The following is a 20,926-nucleotide window of genomic DNA, read 5'->3' on the forward strand; positions in this document are numbered from 1 at the left end:
AATGGAGTTCACCAGGGCATGACCAATCAGACAAAGGCGTTCACCACTACACTGGATGGAACACAGAAAAGAACGACTTCGTTGACCACTTAGGCGTGACGTATCCTCCCAATCAGTCTCCGAGCCCCTTGCTGCATTGTGCCCATATGCCCATTCACTCTCACATTGGACAAGACCACCACAGGCAGACAAGAGACTATGCCTGGACTATGAATAGAACGCAGACTGAAAGGTTTTTTTTGTTTTTGTTTTTGTTTTTGTGTTTTTGAGATGGAGTCTCTGTCACTCAGGCTGGCGTGCAGTGGCCGATCACGGCTAATTGCAACCTCCGCCTCCCGGGTTCAAGCAATTCTCCTGCCTCAGCCTCCTGAGAAGCTGGGATTACAGGCATGTGCCACCATGGTTGGCTGATGTTTGTATTTTTAGTAGAGACGAGGTTTCACCATATTGGTCAGGCTGGTCTTGAACTCCTGACCTCGTGATCCACCCACCTCGACCTCCCAAAGTGCTGGGATTACAGGTGTGAACCACCATGCCCGGCCGACTGAAAGGTTTGAATTGCCTTGGTGAGGCTGCCCCTTGATGATCTGAGTGTGTTTTTACATGTGTAGAGAAATGACCATTGATTATTACATACAATCAGTAAACCGTATGATTTGAACATTTAACTTGAGTCATTGATTCTTGTCATTTTCTGCACCATAAAATCCTCAAGAAAGCATGAGTTATGTCCAGGTGGTCATGTGACAGCATGTCCTCGTGACAGCTCACTGGTGGGCGAGCTGCTTTTTCGGGAAGTCCACTGTCCTGTTCATGCCACGGTGTTGGAGTCCCCAGAGCACTTGGAGTCCCCTCAGGCTTCCTGACCACCTTTGGCCTGGTTCAGAAAGCCACCAGGAAGGAGACTGGCAGCCACCCCAACAAAATCAGTGCCCATCTGGGCCTGTGCAGGCACCACAAGCCCCAGCTACTCGGGAGGCTGAGGCAGGAGAATCGCTTGAACTCAGGAGGCAGAGGTTGCAGTAAGCCAAGATTGCACCACTGCACTCCAGCCTAGGCAACAGAGCGAGACTCCACCTCAAAAAAAAAAAAAAAAAACAAAAGAAAGAACCCTTTCCCTCAGATGCAGCATAGATGGGAAGGAGAATGACCTAGCAGTAGTAAAGTTAGGAGGCTATTTCAGGGATGAGGCAAGAAATAATAGTGATTTGAACTAGAACAATGGCAGTGGGGATTAACAGGGTAACGAGGTAGCGAGGTAGCATTGATAACAGCTGGCTATTGACTAACTGGGGCTCGAGTAGCTGGGACTACAGGCGTGTGCCACCACGCCCAGCTAATTTTTTGTATTTTTAGTAGAGACGGGGTTTCATCGTGTTAGCCAGGATGGTATCGATCTCCTGAGCTCGTGATCCACCCGCCTCAGCCTCCCAAAGTGCTGGGATTACAGGCGTGAGCCACCGCCCCTGGTCTGGGTTCTTTCTTGAACTGAATCTGATCATGCCTTTCTCCTGCCATTATAACTTCATTAGCTCTCTCTTGTTCTCAGGATACGGTCTTTACAAATACTATTTATAAATATAATCAACATGTTACAAGGCCAGCAACAACTATGTTTTATTGAGCAGTCACTATATGCCAGGGCCTTTACATGTTTATTTCATTTAATCAGCACAGCAACGTTATGAAGTAGTGTTATTACCTTAATTCTGTAGAAAATAATAACAACAAAGCATGTCAGGCACTTTCTAACTTTTTGCATATTTTTTTAATCCTTAAACAATGCTATGAAATACAAATTACTATTTCCATTTTACAGAAGAAGAAATTTAAGCATAGAGAATCTGATTTGCCCAAGGTTGCATGTCAATAACAGATTGGGATTCAGACCCAGGTCTGAATCTAAAGCTCTTATTGACTCTCCCACATCCCTGAATCTCTGCGTATGCTACTCTTGAATGGACTTTGACTAGGCTAATTCTACTTGTTCAGATTTCAGCCTAGAAAAACCTTCCACGATTGCTGACGCCACACTATTGATCCTCTTGTTTCCATAACGTGTACTCGTTTCTTATCTTTGTTATAATATGGTTGCAAGATATCAAACAGACTGCTGACCTGCCTGTCTTCCTGAGAGAGGAGAGGAGACTGAGTTTGATTATATTTCCAATCCGAGTGCCTTCCCAGTGCCTGACACATAATACCCAGTAAAAGTTTGTTCAATTCTACTTGTTCACATCATCTGTTTATACTTCCTAGGTCTCACCTATTCATCGAGTACATACTCATATTTCTTTTTCACAGATTCAAATGGTGTTTACACATCTAAAGCTCTTCCATAACATGGATTATAGTGAACAACTCCTGGTTTTGCTCATTCTGTACCAGAATCTTGAAAGGACCTACTTGATGGGTAGCTATATACACCAATGCATAAGTGATGGCATAATTCAGGTTTTCATAAAGGTATCAAACGAGGTGTCTGTTTGTTTTTGTTTGTTTTGAGACGGAGTCTCGCTCTGTCGTCCAGGCTGGAGTGCAGTGGTGCGATCTCAGCTCACTGCTGATTGCTCAAGCATTTCTCCTGCCTCGGCCTCCCAAGTGGCTGGGATTATAGGTGTGTGCCACCATGCCCAGCTAATTTTTTTTTTTTTAGTAGAGATGGGGTTTCACCATGTTGCCCAGGCTGGTCTCAAACTCCTAATCAAATGAGTTTTTGAGAATAACTGGGCACACATGCAGAAACAAGATCACCTATAGTTTATCCTACTTATTTTCAAATAACAATTTATAAAGCTTCCTATCTCACTCAGAGTAAAAGCCAGATTCCTTACATGGCCTATTAGGACCACAAGATATACCTTCCTCACCCCTCAGTCCCTTACCCTGCCTTGTCACTTCTTTGCCTCGTATTCTGCTAATCTCTCCCTCATTCACTTCAGCCCTGCCAAGCTGACACTCTTGCACTGGCTCTCTCTTGTCTAGAATGCTCTTGTTCAGACATCACACATCGAATTCCCTTGGCTTAGTCTTTTTCACTTTCTCAATGAGGCCTATCCTGACCACTATATTTAAAATGGGAAACTGAGACAAACTGAGACACTCCCTTACCCTACACTCTCCTAGTCCCCCTCCTCTTGCTATACATAGTCCTTATCACCTTCTAACATACCATAAGCTTTACTTATTTATTGCATCTATTATCTAGCTCTCCCTGCTAGAATTTAAGCTCCACAAAGCCAGAGATCATTATGTCTTTTCACTGGTCGCAGGTAAGTCCGAGCACTTAGAACAAACACTTAGAAAATGTCTGGAACGTAGTATAGACACAACAAATATTTGGTAAATGAACAATAAATGATATTGATCTCCATCTCTACTTTTTCCTTACAAAAGAGTTGAAAACTCTTAACCTTAACCAATCATAGAATAGAATGGATCAAAGGATAGTTGAGGTACAATTTGGATCCCCTACTATATTGTTCTTATTCCCTTAATTACAACCTTAGATTTAGCTTATATATTCCATGACTCTGGCAATGACTACATTATGCCACGTTCTGTCCTCCCCAAGTGGACATTTCTGAATGCTTTTTGAGGGCATCAGAGTTCTACTTTGGCCATTTTCTGTCCTTAAGTTTCAACAGTGACACAGATTTTAAAGTTCTTTTGTCTTAAAGACAGAAAGGAAAAGATGTATAAATCGGGTTATATAAAGAGTCAAGTTTTCTACAAGGCAAAGCATCTCATAAAGTCAAAAGAAGAAAAACAAACTGAGAGAAAGTATTTGCCACATTCACGACAAAGGGCTAACGATATACTTAAGGAGAACTATGACAAACCAGTAAGAAAAAGACCAGCAACCACTAGAAAAACAAAGAAAATGAAAGAAAATGACAAGAACCAATTATTCATGGGATGATATTTAATCTTACAAAAGGAATAATGAATATAAAAAATAAAACAAGGAGTTACCATTTTTCCTCTATCAGAGGCCAAAAAGTTTGAAGGCACAATGTTTGCAAAAATGTAGGGAAATAGATATGCTCAGTTTATGTACTTTTGGCAGTCATGCATACTGGTGCAACTTCTTTGACTTTACAGGCAATCATAGGCAAATTTATAAATGTACACACCCTCTAAGAGGATGGTTTTATTCACTGTATTTTCTTTGATACAATTTGGATTTTTACCATGTACACATATTATTTTTTCAGTAAAAAAGTTAAATCATTTGAAAAACATTAATTCTCATTGACAGGAAGACCCTCCTTCCTATTCATACAGCAACATTTTAATTCCTATGTCACACCATGAAACAGTCCCCAGCAGCAGTAGGCCAGAGTTGTTTTCATGTCCCACATCCCGGCTAGGATTATTCCAGGGCTCTGAAGGCATCTGCTTAGATCTATCTACGCATTCATATTTTTTCCCTTCCTTCCTTCCCCTTATTTCAGAAATAATTCAAGAGGACGATGATAACTTGATAAAGAAGCTCTAAAATAAAGCTGATCAAAGTAACATACTTCTTTGCACAATTCATAATATTAGATTTTGATGAAAGGAAACTTAGCTTCTGAATTATGCTTAGTTTAATAATGTTGCACTTCCTGAATACATACATACTATAACAGCAGAAAAAGTTTTCCCAGAACATGGTGGAAGGTTGGGAGTAGTTAGCCAAAATTTAAAAGTGGTTGTGGACAAGGTACCCTTCAAACTGGGTTTAAGATTTCCTTCTGAGAATGAAAATTTGAAGAATCAAACTGTGAGATCAGTAATCTGTAGCAATCACATAACAAAAAAGATTGCCTTTTAATATTTGATTAGCATTTGGGTAATATCCCAAATCCAATCAAAGTGATCCAGCTATAATTTTAGGAAAGCAAAACTTCCACATGCCTGAAGAAACCTTAAACCTCATTGACTATAATATGCTCTTTTGGGAGGCAGAATTATTGGGAGTGGAGAGTGCATGATACATATGAAAATGGCAGGTTGGAAAGCGTTAGTCATGTGTCCCCAAGATGGAGCAAAAGAGGTTTTAACAAGCCAACATTCAGCCCACTTGGAAGTGTTTACCCCCATGGAATGTGTGTATCAAGGAAGTGCCATCAAGGTTATTTAGCCTGTCCCTGGCAATGATTCCATGTTCCCTGTACTACCTTCCCATGTTTATTTGCCTTCTCACAGGCCACTGCAGTCAGCCTCACTGGATGCCATTTAGTCTCCTAAATCGTATGGAGGATTTAGGAGTCATTTAATTTAACGTCTTCCCAATACAGGAAAGCACCCTGCTATGGTTTGAATGTTTATGTCCCCCCAAAATTCATATGTTAAAATTGAATCCCCAAAGCAATGGTATTGAGAGGTGAGGCTCTTGGGAGATGATTAGGTCATCAAACTTTAACCCTCATGAATGGGATAAGTGCCCTTATAAAAGAAGCCTAAGGGAGTTTGTTCACCCTTTTCACCATGTGGGGATGCATCAAAAAGGTGCATTCTTTGAAGCAGACAAGCTTCAACAAGCTCTTATCAGACACTGAATCTGCTGGAACCTTGATCTTAGGCTTCCCAGCCTTCAGAACTGTGAGCAATACATTTCTGGTCTATAATTACCCAGTCTGAGGCATTTTGTTATAGCAACCTGAAGGGACTAAGACACTCTGACTTGTCATCACCTTCTACTCCAGACCCACTATCCATGATCCTTTCAAAGAAACTTGTTCTACCAGTCCCTGAGTAAACTTTCCATCCAAGCTGCAGTCCCAGGAGAAACTCTTCAGGGACTCCTGAAACTCAAATCCACTCTTAGGAAGTAAATGGGTAATGTTCTCATGACTTTATTTGGCCTTAATTGGGGGAAAGGAAACCAATAAAACTATCACTTTAATTTCTTTATTCATCAATAGTATCCGAAAAGAAAGAATCAGGAGTTACAAAAACAAGTTAAATGCAATATGGAAGCCTACTAAATACAAATACAAGTTCACAAACACATATGCGACAGAAACTTGTTTAGATTGTTTCTTTAAGTTTGACTATTTAAAAACATAGGTGTAAAGGAAAGACATTCAGACTGGTCCACGTGGGCTTGTTAGCAGGCAGAGGAACCCTGCTTTCCAAAAACTGATAGAGTCCAGAGTCACAGCATGTGGGAAGGTTTCCATGGACACGGGATCTTAACAGATGCTATAGTGTTTACAAAGCTACACACACAGAGAAAGCCCAAGGAAGCCTGCAGGCTAAGCCCTATGCTTTTAGAGGGCTGAAGGAACCAAACTTGATTTAATCCTGTTTGTTTGCTCCATGCAAAACTTTATGCAAGACTCCCCAGACTAGGCTATTTAGCAGCTTTCCATGAATGGTCCTCAGATCATGTGATTCTATGGCATAGACAACAGCTGCCCTATTTACACAGAAGCAGCAGAACTCAAGAGGAATGTGGATTTGCTCTTGGGAGTTCAATGTTGCGGGGTAGAGTAGTCTTGGATGATAACCACTGTTCTAAATGACTAGTAAAGAGACACTGTGGTTTCTTGCTTTTAACAAACTGGTACTCTTGCCCTCCTCCCATAGTGTCCAAGGGCTGGCAAAACTTTTGATTAAGGCGTGCTGCTGTGAGTTCTCCAAGGCACTTGGACAGAGAGCTGCATTTCAGACTGAACAAGTGGAGTTTGAAGAGTTTTTAGATGAGATTGATACATAAAAGCTTGAAATGCTAAACAAAGTGGAATTTTCTCCTTTCAAATGAGAACAAGAAAAACTACTTAGAAGGAGTTCTATTTTTGGCACAACAGTTTCTCACAGTTGCCTGTGCATTACAACCTAAATAATTTCCTTCTGATGGTCTTTAATCTGCTTTCTGCAAATGAGATCTTATGTCAAGGCTTTAATCTTTGGTATTCCAAATGCATCTTAAACAGGGTAGTGAGTGGGGTTAATAATCACAGAAGTCGAAAGACACAGGACTAACTGTAAACGACTGACTTCCCCAAGTCACAGTTTTAGGATTAAATCTCCATTTTCTTCCCCCTGTTGAATTTGAAACTTTCTTTTATCCTCATCTCTAAGGGAATGCTTTCTATTTCCAGCCAGAGGTTAAACATGAAATGCAAATATGAAGACAGAGTGGGGTGGTTCTCTTTCCCACTCTCTTCCTGCTTTACCCATGAGGACTCTATATCATAGCACAACCTGTAGGGTCATCAGGCTGACATCAAATTTGGTCATCTTGTTTTTGGCCATTTGACATTTCTTGTTCTAATAACAAGATTTCATTTATTCTACAGAGAAGAAGGAAAAATCACAGGAACCCATCTCCCCTCTGGACCAATGATCAGAACCACAGAATTTATAACTTATCAAATCAAAAGGTTAGTGCATTCTTACCAGCTCACTGAGGAAACTGAGGTCCAGAAAAAAGAAGAGACAGGGCCAACTCACTCTCCTAGTTAGTCATAGGCCAATGAGCATATTGGTAGGCTGGGATATCCTAAGCCCTGCTTGGCTGCACTTGTCTTCATCCTTGGGAATACTCATTTGCCTCAACTTCTCAGAATAAATAAAAACAAATTAATGTTTGGATCTTGAAAGTTTTTTATGAAGATGCTTCTTCCCCTGGCTTTGGCCTAAGGCACCCTTGCTCCTCTGGCAGATAGTGGACTGCTGGAAGCTAGGGGGGCCAACTATGGGCTACATCTAATATGTGGCAGGGTGGGGGCATCTGGGTTATTTGAGCCCCTGCACCAGGAAGAACCCCAAACTCCTTCCACCTATGAAGTGGTGGGACTACTGAAAAATAATTACAAAAGCTTAATACCTAGTCAAGAAAATAAAATATTAAAAAACAATAATATAATGATAATAATTGAAGAATAAAGTCAACTTGCCAAAAAAAGTGTTTTACAGAGAAATAGCACCTTTGGTAAAAAGTATTTTTAAAATTTGGTTAGGTCGCTAAGGGGCTCAAAGTATACAAGTATCTGCATCATTTGGGTGTACCCTCCCAGAAACTCCATCCAAGTCTGAGGGACACTGGGTTAACTAGCAGGATGGCTATGTATCTAGAGGCAGTTATTGGGACCAAGAAATGCATGGATGCTGGAGGTCTGTCATGCTGGCGGCAATGGAAAGAGGCTGGAAGCAGAGAGCGTTCCTCTCTGTGGAGCTTCCCAAACCTCTCCTCCAGGGACACCCTGCTAAGTTCTCTCTGGCATCGTGTGCACTCCCTGCAGCCTGCTGACAGATGCAGTAAACTCAAAAGAGGTTCAGATTTGAGTCTGTTCCTCTTTCAATCGTGATGCAGTTTCCTTACTAGCCTCCAGCCCCAGAGCACCGTTTACAGTTTCTCTTAAAGCACTCCTAGAAATGAAGGCTGTGGCCCTTCCCCTCCTAGCCAGCCACCTTCATATCCTTTATTGCAAAACAAATAAACAAAATAAAACTCATTGCTATATAAGCAAATACTGGTGATTTGGCGACTGTAGCAGACACTTGTCTATACTGAACTCAGCGCTGAAGTGGAAGAGAAGATGCTGGGCTCCAGACACTGTCCTGTGCCTCCTCATTAGATCTCTTTGGTGCTCACTCTCTTGGTCTTTTCAGCTGTTTCCTTTGAGATTCAAGAGAAAATAGGCGTCATGGAAATATTAAACAACTGTTGGCATTTATCTATTCCTCAAGACTATATAGCATTGGCATTTACAAGCTTATGCTGAATTTTAGTTGTTTACTTGTCGGGCTCCTCCACGGACAATGAACAACTTGCGAATACGAACTATGGCCTATTCATGACATGGTCATGCAGGGACTGTTTACTGAATTAAGCTGACTCCATTTGGACTCCTATGAAACAAGCAGATCAGACATTATGGTTCCCATTTTAAGAATGAAGAAAATGATGTTAAATGGAAATGCTACAAGATGTTCTGAATCCAACAAGTCCAAAGAAGTGTTAAGTAAAACAGGTTCTGGAGGCAGACTGCCTGAGCTTCAACCATGGCTGTGCTACTTTTTGGGTGACCTTGGGCATATTATGAAATCTTCTGTGTCTCAATGTCTTCAACTGCAAAACCACAGTAATAAAGTACCAACTCTTACAACAGTGCCTGGCACAAAATGGCCAATAAGGACATAAGAAGATGCTCAACATCATTAATCACGCAGGAAATGCAAATCAAAACCACTTGACACCCGCTAGGACAGCTAAAATAAAAAATAACAATAACAAAACGGTTGGTGAGTATGTGAAGAAATTGGAACTCTATGGTGAAGATGTACAATGGTGCAGTAGCTTTGGAGACCAGTTTGGCCATTTCTCCAAAGGTTAAACATGGAGTCACCATATGACCCAGCAATTCCACTCCTAGGTAAATACCCAAGAGAGCTGACAACATGTGTCCACACAAAAACTTGTGCGAAAATGTTCATAACAGCTTTATTTATCAGAGCCCCCAAATTGAAACAACCTAAATATCCATTAAATGATGGATGGATAACACAACATGTGGTATATCCATATCATGGAATATTACTCAGCCATAAATAGGAAAGAAGTACTGATTCATGAAAACATTATGCTAAGTCAAAGACAGAAAAGGCTATACTGTTGTATGATACCACTGTAATATGTCCAGAACAGGCAAATTTATAGTTAGAAAGTAGATTAGTGGTTGCAAAGGGCTGGAGGAAGATGAGAATGGAGGGTTACTTCTAATGGCTATGGGATTTCTTTCTGGGATAATGAAAATGTTCTGGAATTAAGATAATAGTGAGATGATTGACAATCTTAGGAATATACACTTTAAAGGGGTGAATTTTATGGTATGTGAATCATATCTCAATTAAAGAAATAAATTTTTTAAAACCTGACAACACTGCCTGATATCTAGCAGACACTGGTGTTCCATCCATAGCCCCTTTGTGTTTAATGTCTCGGTGTACACTGGCATGACTTCCTACCTACTGCCAGCACCTGCATCTCTGCCTGAGGCCTTTCTCTGGCTGCTGGAGCCCACTCTGTCCACACACACTGGTAGGCCACAAATGCCAGGGAATTAATGTTTCCCAGTAGCAGCCCTCAGCCTGCTGAGGCTGCTGAGAGTTCTTGTAGAAACAGCCCAGCTTCATCCACACTCAGGCACTGTTATTCCATTCCCAGAGATCCCCAATAGGATTAAGAGCCACTTGTTAACAGTGGTAACATGCCTGAATACACACTCTTTATTACTTCCTTCTCTTCCTGGACTCATTTCCCAAATCTCCCTCTGGTGTTTCCTGTCATTGCTTCCCAAATAAACTATGTGTACTTGCATCCTTGCCTCAGCATCTGCTCTGAGGGGACTCACATCAAACACAGAAACTTAAACATATTAGCTATTATAATTCACTCCGTACTGTCTGATAACTGCTCTATCCTGGACGAAAGTAATTCCTATGAAGTTTTTTTTCTCTTTCATGGGATTGAACTCATTTGAAGACTCAAGACTGGTGAAATTTGAAAAGCAAAAGACTAGAAACTTTTGCTTCTGCTTAAACAACCGACATGAGATTTCTATACTTTCAGTGACAATGATGACAAAATGCCCATTGAGAATGATCAATAAATGAGCAATTACTATTAATAGTAATAGTTCTGTTTACTCATGTCAAATATTTCATATCAATAGTTTAGCAGTTCTTGTGACCATTATATTCCTTAAAAACTTCTACGTCAGAGAGAAGGCTAATACTACTACATTTGGTCTACAGACAGGTAATGGAAGGTGCAATATCCTGTATTAAGACTACATAATAAGCCAGTAGGAGGATGGGCCAGGAGTTCAACAGTTCCACAATATGTCAGAGCATCACTATTCTGCTAAGAACCCTTTTTCCAAGGAAGCCTTTAACTTAATGACATAGAACCTGAACAAAATTCTTATTATCTTCTTGAGTCTCTGGGAAGGAGACTCTTTGTTAACCCAGGCTATTTTCTAGCCAGACTGATGTTGAACTTAAATCCTTTCTGCTGTGGCCCAAATCCACTGCTTTCATGCTCACCAAGTGCTGACTACATACCAGGCCCTATGAGACTGCAAAGGTACAATGATGAGCAAGTTACAGAGCCTGCTTTCAGGAGCTCACAGTCTTTGGGTCTGGACACTGGTCATGACAGGATGCACACTTCCTTAAACCATGCTCATTTGCAAACCACTTCCACCTCATTTGCAAATCACCACCTGCCTGATTTTGCCTTACGCAGCCACTCACCGAGCTGTAACCTATATGTTTTGAGACCTACTGGGCCCTGTGAGGACTTTATCAGGGAACTGTCTGTATCACAATTTGATAGTACAGGTGATGGGGTATCACTCAAGATCTACTGTATTGAACAGAGAGAGCCTCCTTGGTCTCCTGGGGCACTGGGCAGTGTTTGAATGGTATAGGGCCTGATGGCAACAGCAACACCTGAACCAGCACGGAGGCTGCCACTCACCTGATGCTTTTGGAGCTCCTGGACATATCTGGTCATCTCCTCCTCTGTCTGGGTCTGGGCCCCCTTCTGATTCTTTCCTGCAAGAAGAACCAAAGCTCAGAGCAGTAGCAGCTGTGGTAAGCCAGAGAGGGATCCGCCAAGATCTACCTAGAGGCTCTCAATTCATCTCCCATTTAACTTGTGGAAGGAGAGGTGAATTACCCACATTTTCTGAGTATGAAGGCATGAAGGGGCCCTGTGTAATTGATACCTCCAAGGTAACACACTGTAACAAAGCAATCTACCTCAACTCCTCTCTGGCCTTTGTTCCTTTAACTGCTTAGCACATCCCAGCCAGAAGCTGGCCCTACAAAAAAAGTTATGGTGAAAACCTGGATCCTGACACTAGAGATGTCTCTGAGACAATGACTCTCAAGTCATTCATATACCATCAAAATGTCCTGGAGAACATTTGAAAAGATAGCTGTCTGGTTCCCACCTTCAGAGATTCCGATTTAATTGATGTGAGGTGAGACCTGGACACCAGTATTTTTTTCACAAGTCTTTCTAGTTGGTTCTAACGTGCAGCCAGGGTTGACAACCATTTCATCTAGCAATGTTTCTGAAACTTGCACAGTGATAAACAAAAACAAAAACTACACAGGTTCCCAAGCTGCTCTTTGCAAATTCTGATTCACTAGGTTTAGGATGAAATCTCTAGGCTTATCAACTAGAATGCTGACCATTAGGAAACACTGCTAGGACATATCTTCCAAACATTGCTATCAACCTTCCCTTCACAGCAGTTTCCCTTGGCTCTGCCTCCTCCTGGCTTCAAATTTTGATGCCCCTTCTTGCTTGTCTCATTTTGATTTGTGATCTAAGATCAGACTGCTAACTCTCAGGTACTAACCTGAAAATGCCCTGGAATGCTGGCTCCACAAACTCTTCTTAGATCCATGGCCTACACATCCATACGTGCTCAGGCCCCTGGGGCACCACCATCTAACATGGATTGCTCCATGTTATACCCACATAGAGTTCTGGACTTGGTCATCCAGGGAGGATGAGCAGCCCATAGCTGAGTGGCTGTGGAAATGGGCAACATCCCATGAGGCTGATCATTTGAATTTTGTCTGATGCATGTGATAGAGATTATTATCCAAATGACCATGCTTATTCTATAAGCCAACTGCATACCAACTGCCTGCACCTTAGAAATGGAGAGCTACCTTTACAAAGCCAGAACAGCAGCAGTTAGAAGCGGAGAGGTACTGAAGGGAGTTTAGGGAAGACAAGTATAGGATGCTTCATGGCTGAGGCAGGCTAGGCCACTGACTGTTTTGAGATGTGTTTTGTTGGTTTCAGTAGCAACTCTGTGTTTGGTCTGGAGACCCTGGCTTGGTCTTAACTTCTAGGAACTTGTAGGAATTTCTAGTCTCTAAACAGCCTCTTCCTGTTCCTTCACCTGTCCCTGTAGTTACATTGGTTTGCTGTCTTTTCACACTGAAAACAGACTTGGTCCTGGGCAGCAGTAGACCAGTGATACCTTAGATAGTACCAGGCCATTTATAGTGTTGGTGTTCTCTAGGATCCTTGTCTAGAAGAGCCTCATCCTGGGTTTCTGACCTCTGTCTCCTAGTTACCATTTAACCTGATCTTCCTGAACATGATCCTAGGTTCCAGCCAGCTCTTCCTTGACACAGTTAACTTCTTAAAATAAACTTTTTTTTTTTTTTTTTAAGACAAGGTCTTGCTCTGTTGTCCAGGCTAGAATGCAGTGGCATGACTATGGCTCACGGCAGCCTCAACCTCCCAGGCTCAGGTGATCCTCCCACTTCAGCCTCCCAAGTAGCTGGGACTACAGGCACGTGCCATCACACCTGGCTAATTTTCACATTTTTGTAGAGACATGGTCTCGCTATGTTGGCAAGGCTGGTCTTGAACTCCTGGGCTTCCCACTTTGGCCTCACAAAGTGTTGGGATTATAGGCAAAAGCCACTGCCTCTGGCTGATATAACTTTAGGTTCACCCTAGCTGGTGAAACTTTTGGGCCTGGTTCCAACTGACCTTAAGGCAACTCTCCGTTGCAGACCTGGCTTCAACACCCTTCTCTGTCTTGCCTCCACTCTGAATGTCCCTGGTTCTTTGCTAGGGCTCGGCTTTAAGAGTCCCTCTTGCTCTTTGGCATCACTGTAGCCCAGGACCCAGAAGGGACTCCAATGGTTCCAACATACCCTGTAGTCTCACACTGCCCCACAAACTCTCAGATTTCTCTGTCTCCCCAGACCACCCTGCACACATCTCAACTAGCTCAACTTTCTCTTTTTAAAAAAGATTACCCATCTCTGTTAGTTGAAAGAGGGTCTACAAACATTTTTTTCTTTTTCTGCTGGGTATGGCAAGGAGAAGTCATTTTGTCTAACAATCACTAGTCTTTTACTATTTCCTAAGGTGTTATAAGGATCAATGGGTTAATATGTAAAGTGCTTAGAAGAGCGCCTGGCACATGGTTTTTGCTGAGTATTTGCTTTCACTGTTACTATTCCATTATTATTTTTGATTATTATTAAATAATAATAATTATTATTTTTGATTATTATTAAATAATAATAATTATTATTATTATTTTAATATTTTAGTTATTAAATAATTACTTTTTTTTTTTTAATTTATTTTTTTATTTTTATTTTTATTTATTATTATTATTATTATTATTATACTTTAGGCTCTATGGTACATGTGCGCAACGTGCAGGTAAGTTACATATGTATACATGTGCCATGCTGGTGCGCTGCACCCACCAACTCGTCATCTAGCATTAGGTATATCTCCCAATGCTATCCCTCCCCCCTCCCCCCACCCCACAACAGTCCCCGAAGTGTGATGTTCCCCTTCCTGTGTCCATGTGTTCTCATTGTTCAATTCCCACCTATGAGTGAGAATATGCGGTGTTTGGTTTTTTGTTCTTGCGATAGTTTACTGAGAATGATGATTTCCAATTTCATCCATGTCCCTACAAATGACGTGAACTCATCATTTTTTATGGCTGCATAGTATTCCATGGTGTATATGTGCCACATTTTCTTAATCCAGTCTATCATTGTTGGACATTTGGGTTGGTTCCAAGTCTTTGCTATTGTGAATAATGCCGCAATAAACATACGTGTGCATGTGTCTTTATAGCAGCATGATTTATAGTCCTTTGGGTATATACCCAGTAATGGGATGGCTGGGTCAAATGGAATTTCTAGTTCTAGATCCCTGAGGAATCGCCACACTGACTTCCACAAGGGTTGAACTAGTTTACAGTCCCACCAACAGTGTAAAAGTGTTCCTATTTCTCCACATCCTCTCCAGCACCTGTTGTTTCCTGACTTTTTAATGATTGCCATTCTAACTGGTGTGAGATGGTATCTCATTGTGGTTTTGATTTGCATTTCTCTGATGGCCAGTGATGGTGAGCATTTTTTCATGTGTTTTTTGGCTGCATAAATGTCTTCTTTTGAGAAGTGTCTGTTCATGTCCTTTGCCCACTTTTTGATGGGGTTGTTTGTTTTTTTCTTGTAAATTTGTTGGAGTTCATTGTAGATTCTTGATACTAGCCCTTTGTCAGATGAGTAGGTTGCGAAAATTTTCTCCCATTTTGTAGGTTGCCTGTTCACTCTGATGGTAGTTTCCTTTGCTGTGCAGAAGCTCTTTAGTTTAATTAGATCCCATTTGTCAATTTTGGCTTTTGTTGCCCTTGCTTTTGGAGTTTTAGACATGAAGTCCTTGCCCATGCCTATGTCCTGAATGGTATTGCCTAGGTTTTCTTCTAGGGTTTTTATGGTTTTAGGTCTAACATTTAAGTCTTTAATCCATCTTGAATTAATTTTTGTATAAGGTGTAAGGAAGGGATCCAGTTTCAGCTTTCTACATATGGCTAGCCAGTTTTCCCAGCACCATTTATTAAATAGGGAATCCTTTCCCCATTGCTTGTTTTTGTCAGGTTTGTCAAAGATCAGATAGTTGTAGATATGTGGCGTTATTTCTGAGGGCTCTGTTCTGTTCCATTGATCTATATCTCTGTTTTGGTACCAGTACCATGCTGTTTTGCTTACTGTAGCCTTGTAGTATAGTTTGAAGTCAGGTAGCGTGATGCCTCCAGCTTTGTTCTTTTGGCTTAGGATTGACTTGGCGATGCGGGCTCTTTTTTGGTTCCATATGAACTTTAAAGTAGTTTTTTCCAATTCTGTGAAGAAAGTCATTGGTAACTTGATGGGGATGGCATTGAATCTGTAAATTACCTTGGGAAGGATGGCCATTTTCATGATATTGATTCTTCCTACCCATGAGCATGGAATGTTCTTCCATTTGTTTGTATCCTCTTTTATTTCCTTGAGCAGTGGTTTGTAGTTCTCCTTGAAGAGGTCCTTCACATCCCTTGTAAGTTGGATTCCTAGGTATTTTATTCTCTTTGAAGCAATTGTGAATGGGAGTTCACTCATGATTTGGCTCTCTGTTTGTCTGTTATTGATGTATAAGAATGCTTGTGATTTTTGTACATTGATTTTGTATCCTGAGACTTTGCTGAAGTTGCTTATCAGCTTAAGGAGATTTTGGGCTGAGACAATGGGGTTTTCTAGATATACTATCATGTCATCTGCAAACAGGGACAATTTGACTTCCTCTTTTCCTAATTGAATACCCTTGATTTCCTTCTCTTGCCTAATTGCCCTGGCCAGAACTTCCAACACTATGTTGAATAGAAGTGGTGAGAGAGGGCATCCCTGTCTTGTGCCAGTTTTCAAAGGGAATGCTTCCAGTTTTTGCCCATTCAGTATGATATTGGCTGTGGGTTTGTCACAGATAGCTCTTATTATTTTGAGATACGTCCCATCAATACCTAATTTATTGAGAGTTTTTAGCATGAAGGGTTGTTGAATTTTGTCAAAGGCCTTTTCTGCATCTATTGAGATAATCATGTGGTTTTTGACTTTGGTTCTGTTTATATGCTGGATTACATTTATTGATTTGCGTATATTGAACCAGCCTTGCATCCCAGGGATGAAGCCCACTTGATCATGGTGGATAAGCTTTTTGATGTGCTGCTGGATTCTGTTTGCCAGTATTTTATTGAGGATTTTTGCATCAATGTTCATCAAGGATATTGGTCTAAAATTCTTTTTTTGTTGTGTCTCTGCCAGGCTTTGGTATCAGGATGATGCTGGCCTCATAAAATGAGTTAGGGAGGATTCCCTCTTTTTCTATTGATTGGAATAGTTTCAGAAGGAATGGTACCAGCTCCTCCTTGTACCTCTGGTAGAATTCGGCTGTGAACCCATCTGGTCCTGGACTTTTTTTGGTTGGTAAGCTATTGATTATTGCCACAATTTCAGCTCCTGTTATTGGTCTATTCAGAGATTCAATTTCTTCCTGGTTTAGTCTTGGGAGGGTGTATGTGTTGAGGAATTTATCCATTTCTTCTAGATTTTCTAGTTTATTTGCGTAGAGGTGTTTGTAATATTCTCTGATGGTAGTTTGTATTTCTGTGGGATCAGTGGTGATATCCCCTTTATCATTTTTTATTGCATCTATTTGATTCTTCTCTCTTTTTTTCTTTATTAATCTTGCTAGTGGTCTATCAATTTTGTTGATCCTCTCAAAAAACCAGCTCCTGGATTCATTTATTTTTTGAAGGGTTTTTTGTGTCTCTATTTCCTTCAGTTCTGCTCTGATTTTAGTTATTTCTTGCCTTCTGCTAGCTTTTGAATGTGTTTGCTCTTGCTTTTCTAGTTCTTTTAATTGTGATGTTAGGGTGTCAATTTTGGATCTTTCCTGCTTTCTCTTGTGGGCATTTAGTGCTATAAATTTCCCTCTACACACTGCTTTGAATGCATCCCAGAGATTCTGGTATGTTGTGTCTTGGTTCTCGTTGGTTTCAAAGAACATCTTTATTTCTGCCTTCATTTCGTTATGTACCCAGTAGTCATTCAGGAGCAGGTTGTTCAGTTTCCACGTAGTTGAGCGGTTTTGAGTGAGATTCTTAATCCTGAGTTCTAGCTTGATTGCACTGTGATCTGAGAGATAGTTTGTTATAATTTCTGTTCTTTTACATTTATTGAGGAGAGCTTTACTTCCAAGTATATGGTCAATTTTGGAATAGGTGTGGTGTGGTGCTGAAAAAAATGTATATTCTGTTGATTTGGGGTGGAGAGTTCTGTAGATGTCTATTAGGTCTGCTTGGTGCAGAGCTGAGTTCAATTCCTGGGTATCCTTGTTGATTTTCTGTCTCGTTGATCTGTCTAATGTTGACAGTGGGGTGTTAAAGTCTCCCATTATTAATGTTTGGGAGTCTAAGTCTCTTTGTAGGTCACTCAGGACTTGCTTTATGAATCTGGGTGCTCCTGTATTGGGTGCATATATATTTAGGATAGTTAGCTCTTCTTGTTGAATTAATCCCTTTACCATTATGTAATGGCCTTCTTTGTCTCTTTTGATCTTTGTTGGTTTAAAGTCTGTTTTATCAGAGACTAGGATTGCAACCCCTGCCTTTTTTTGTTTTCCATTTGCTTGGTAGATCTTCCTCCATCCTTTTATTTTGAGCCTATGTGTGTCTCTGCACGTGAGATGGGTTTCCTGAATACAGCACACTGATGGGTCTTGAGTCTTTATCCAATTTGCCAGTCTGTGTCTTTTCATTGGAGCATTTAGTCCATTTACATTTAAAGTTAATATTGTTATGTGTGAATCTGATCCTGTCATTATGACGTTAGCTGGTTATTTTGCTCGTTAGTTGATGCAGTCCCTTCCTAGTCTCGATGGTCTTTACAATTCGGTATGATTTTGCAGTGGCTGGTACCGGTTGTGCCTTTCCATGTTTAGCGCTTCCTTCAGGAGCTCTTTTAGGGCAGGCCTGGGGGTGACAAAATCTCTTAGCATTTGCTTCTCTGTAAAGTATTTTATTTCTCCTTCACTTATGAAGCTTAGTTTGGCAGGATATGAAATTCTGGGTTGAAAATTCTTTTCTTTAAGAATGTTGAATATTGGCCCCCACTCTCTTCTGGCTTGTAGGGTTTCTGCCGAGAGATCCGCTGTTAGTCTGATGGGCTTCCCTTTGATGGTAACCCGACCTTTCTCTCTGGCTGCCCTTAACATTTTTTCCTTCATTTCAACTTTGGTGAATCTGACAATTATGTGTCTTGGAGTTGCTCTTCTCGAGGAGTATCTCTGTGGCGTTCTCTGTATTTCCTGAATCTGAATGTTGGCCTGCCTTGCTAGATTGGGGAAGTTCTCCTGGATAATATCCTGCAGAATGTTTTCCAACTTGTTTCCATTCTCCCCGTCACTTTCAGGTACACCAATCAGACGTAGATTTGGTCTTTTCACATAGTCCCACATTTCTTGGAGGCTTTGCTCATTTCTTTTTATTCTTTTTTCTTTAAACTTCCCTTCTCGCTTCATTTCATTCATTTCATCTTCCAGGGCTGATACCCTTTCTTCCATTTGATCGCATCGGCTCCTGAGGCTTCTGCATTCTTCACGTAGTTCTCGAGCCTTGGTTTTCAGCTCCATCAGCTCCTTTAAGCACTTCTCTGTATTGGTTATTCTAGTTATACATTCTTCTAAATTTTTTTCAAAGTTTTCAACTTCTTTGCCTTTGGTTTGAATATCCTCCCGTAGCTCGGAGTAATTTGATCGTCTGAAGCCTTCTTCTCTCAGCTCGTCAAAGTCATTCTCCGTCCAGCTTTGTTCCGTTGCTGGTGAGGAACTGCGTTCCTTTGGAGGAGGAGAGGTGCTCTGCATTTTAGAGTTTCCAGTTTTTCTGCTCTGTTTTTTCCCCATCTTTGTGGTTTTATCTACTTTTGGTCTTTGATGATGGTGATGTACAGATGGGTTTTTGGTGTGGATGTCCTTTCTGCTAGTTTTCCTTCTAACAGACAGGACCCTCAGCTGCAGGTCTGTTGGAGTACCTGGCCAGCCGTGTGAGGTGTCAGTCTGCCCCTGCTGGGGGGTGCCTCCCAGTTAGGCTGCTCGGGGGTCAGGGGTCAGGGACCCACTTGAGGAGGCAGTCAGCCCGTTCTCAGATCTCCAGCTGCATGCTGGGAGAACCACTGCTCTCCTCAAAGCTGTCAGACAGGGACATTTAAGTCTGCAGAGGTTACTGCTGTCTTTTTGTTTGTCTGTGCCCTGCCCCCAGAGGTGGAGCCTACAGAGGCAGGCAGGCCTCCTTGAGCTGTGGTGGGCTCCACCCAGTTCAAGCTTCCAGGCTGCTTTGTTTACCTAAGCAAGCCTGGGCAATGGCGGGCGCCCCTCCCCCAGCCTCGCTGCCGACTTGCTGTTTGGTCTCTGACTGCTGTGCTAGCAATCAGCGAGACTCCGTGGGCGTAGGACCCTCTGAGCCAGGTGCGGGCTATACTCTCCTGGGGCACCGTTTCCTAAGCCCGTCGGAAAAACATAGTATTCGGGTGGGAGTGGCCCGACTTTCCAGGTGCCGTCTGTCACCCCTGGAAAGGGAACTCCCTGACCCCTTGCGCTTCCCGAGTGAGGCAATGCCTCGCCCCTGCTTCGGCTGGCGCACGGTGCACTCACCCACTGACCTGCGCCCACTGTCTGGCACTCCCTAGTGAGATGAACACGGTACCTCAGATGGAAATGCAGAAATCACCCGTCTTCTGCGTTGCTCGCGCTGGGAGCTGTAGACCGGAGCTGTTCCTATTCGGCCATCTTGGCTCCTCCCTCTTCCACTATTACTATTTCCATAATATTACTATTCCATTATCATTTACTTTTGCCTGGGGTCTTGGTCTTCTCTTATTCCAAGCCTCTGGAGTGATTTTCAAACTGAATGCCTATGGAATAAATGCTCTGACCTCAAAGCTTCCCACTTGGGGCTCCAACCTTACAGGTGTGGGTCTGCCAGTTGCTCCCTGGGTTCCTTGCTCCCAGCCACCGCCCTCTTCTCCATCATCCCCACCCCAACTTCTCTCATGCTGATTTCATGAAGCTCTCTCCTTGCTGTTTTTTTCTTTCTGCTTGAAGCACAGCTCACCGTCACAGGTCATGGCTGTACAGACCCAGTTTCCACAAGCACAGACACAGCGGTTACAGTCCACCTCAGTCTCAGCTCCATCTGCATACGTTTCATCCTCCAGGGCACACTCTGTTGGGCCAGAAATACGGGGCAACAGTTTAGTTGTGAGGGTGGAACAGGGCATCTTTGCTATAGTCTGTGCACCTTACCCTTTTTTCCCAGACAAGACCTGCCTGTCCCTCAGAAGCACTATATCTGAGCAAACACCACCATCAACCTAAAGAATGTGGGGCCCTAACTTCACCATGGAGATAATGGGCTGGGGCCCAGTTTAGAATCATGGAAGGGGATTTTCTCAGCTAGCTCTGGAGAGTTCCACCAATCCTCTCTATCTTGGCTCCTACAAAATGCCTCCATTCACTACAGCTCTCTATTTCTTAGGTTAGGCATAC

The 20,926-nt window shown here is 42.0% G+C and overlaps 1 protein-coding gene and 1 long non-coding RNA gene across 2 annotated transcripts in view; one reads left to right on the top strand and one right to left on the bottom strand.

Moving 5' to 3' along the window:
• Positions 1-20,926, top strand: part of LOC134739218 (uncharacterized) — an 87,851-nt gene that overhangs the window by 20,782 nt on the left and 46,143 nt on the right. The window lies entirely within an intron of this gene.
• Positions 5,885-20,926, bottom strand: part of FSTL1 (follistatin like 1) — a 61,305-nt gene continuing 46,263 nt past the window's right edge. The window contains exons 9-11 of the mRNA XM_054481998.2: positions 20,493-20,603; positions 11,480-11,556; positions 5,885-8,614 (exon numbers count right to left, since the gene is read on the bottom strand). Of these exons, the coding sequence (XP_054337973.1) occupies positions 8,570-8,614; positions 11,480-11,556; positions 20,493-20,603 (233 nt within the window). The 3' untranslated portion in view covers positions 5,885-8,569. The remainder of the gene's footprint in view (positions 8,615-11,479; positions 11,557-20,492; positions 20,604-20,926) is intronic.

The sequence above is a fragment of the Pongo pygmaeus genome, chromosome 2 (assembly GCF_028885625.2).
Source record: "Pongo pygmaeus isolate AG05252 chromosome 2, NHGRI_mPonPyg2-v2.0_pri, whole genome shotgun sequence".
Taxonomy (NCBI): Eukaryota; Metazoa; Chordata; class Mammalia; order Primates; family Hominidae; genus Pongo; species Pongo pygmaeus.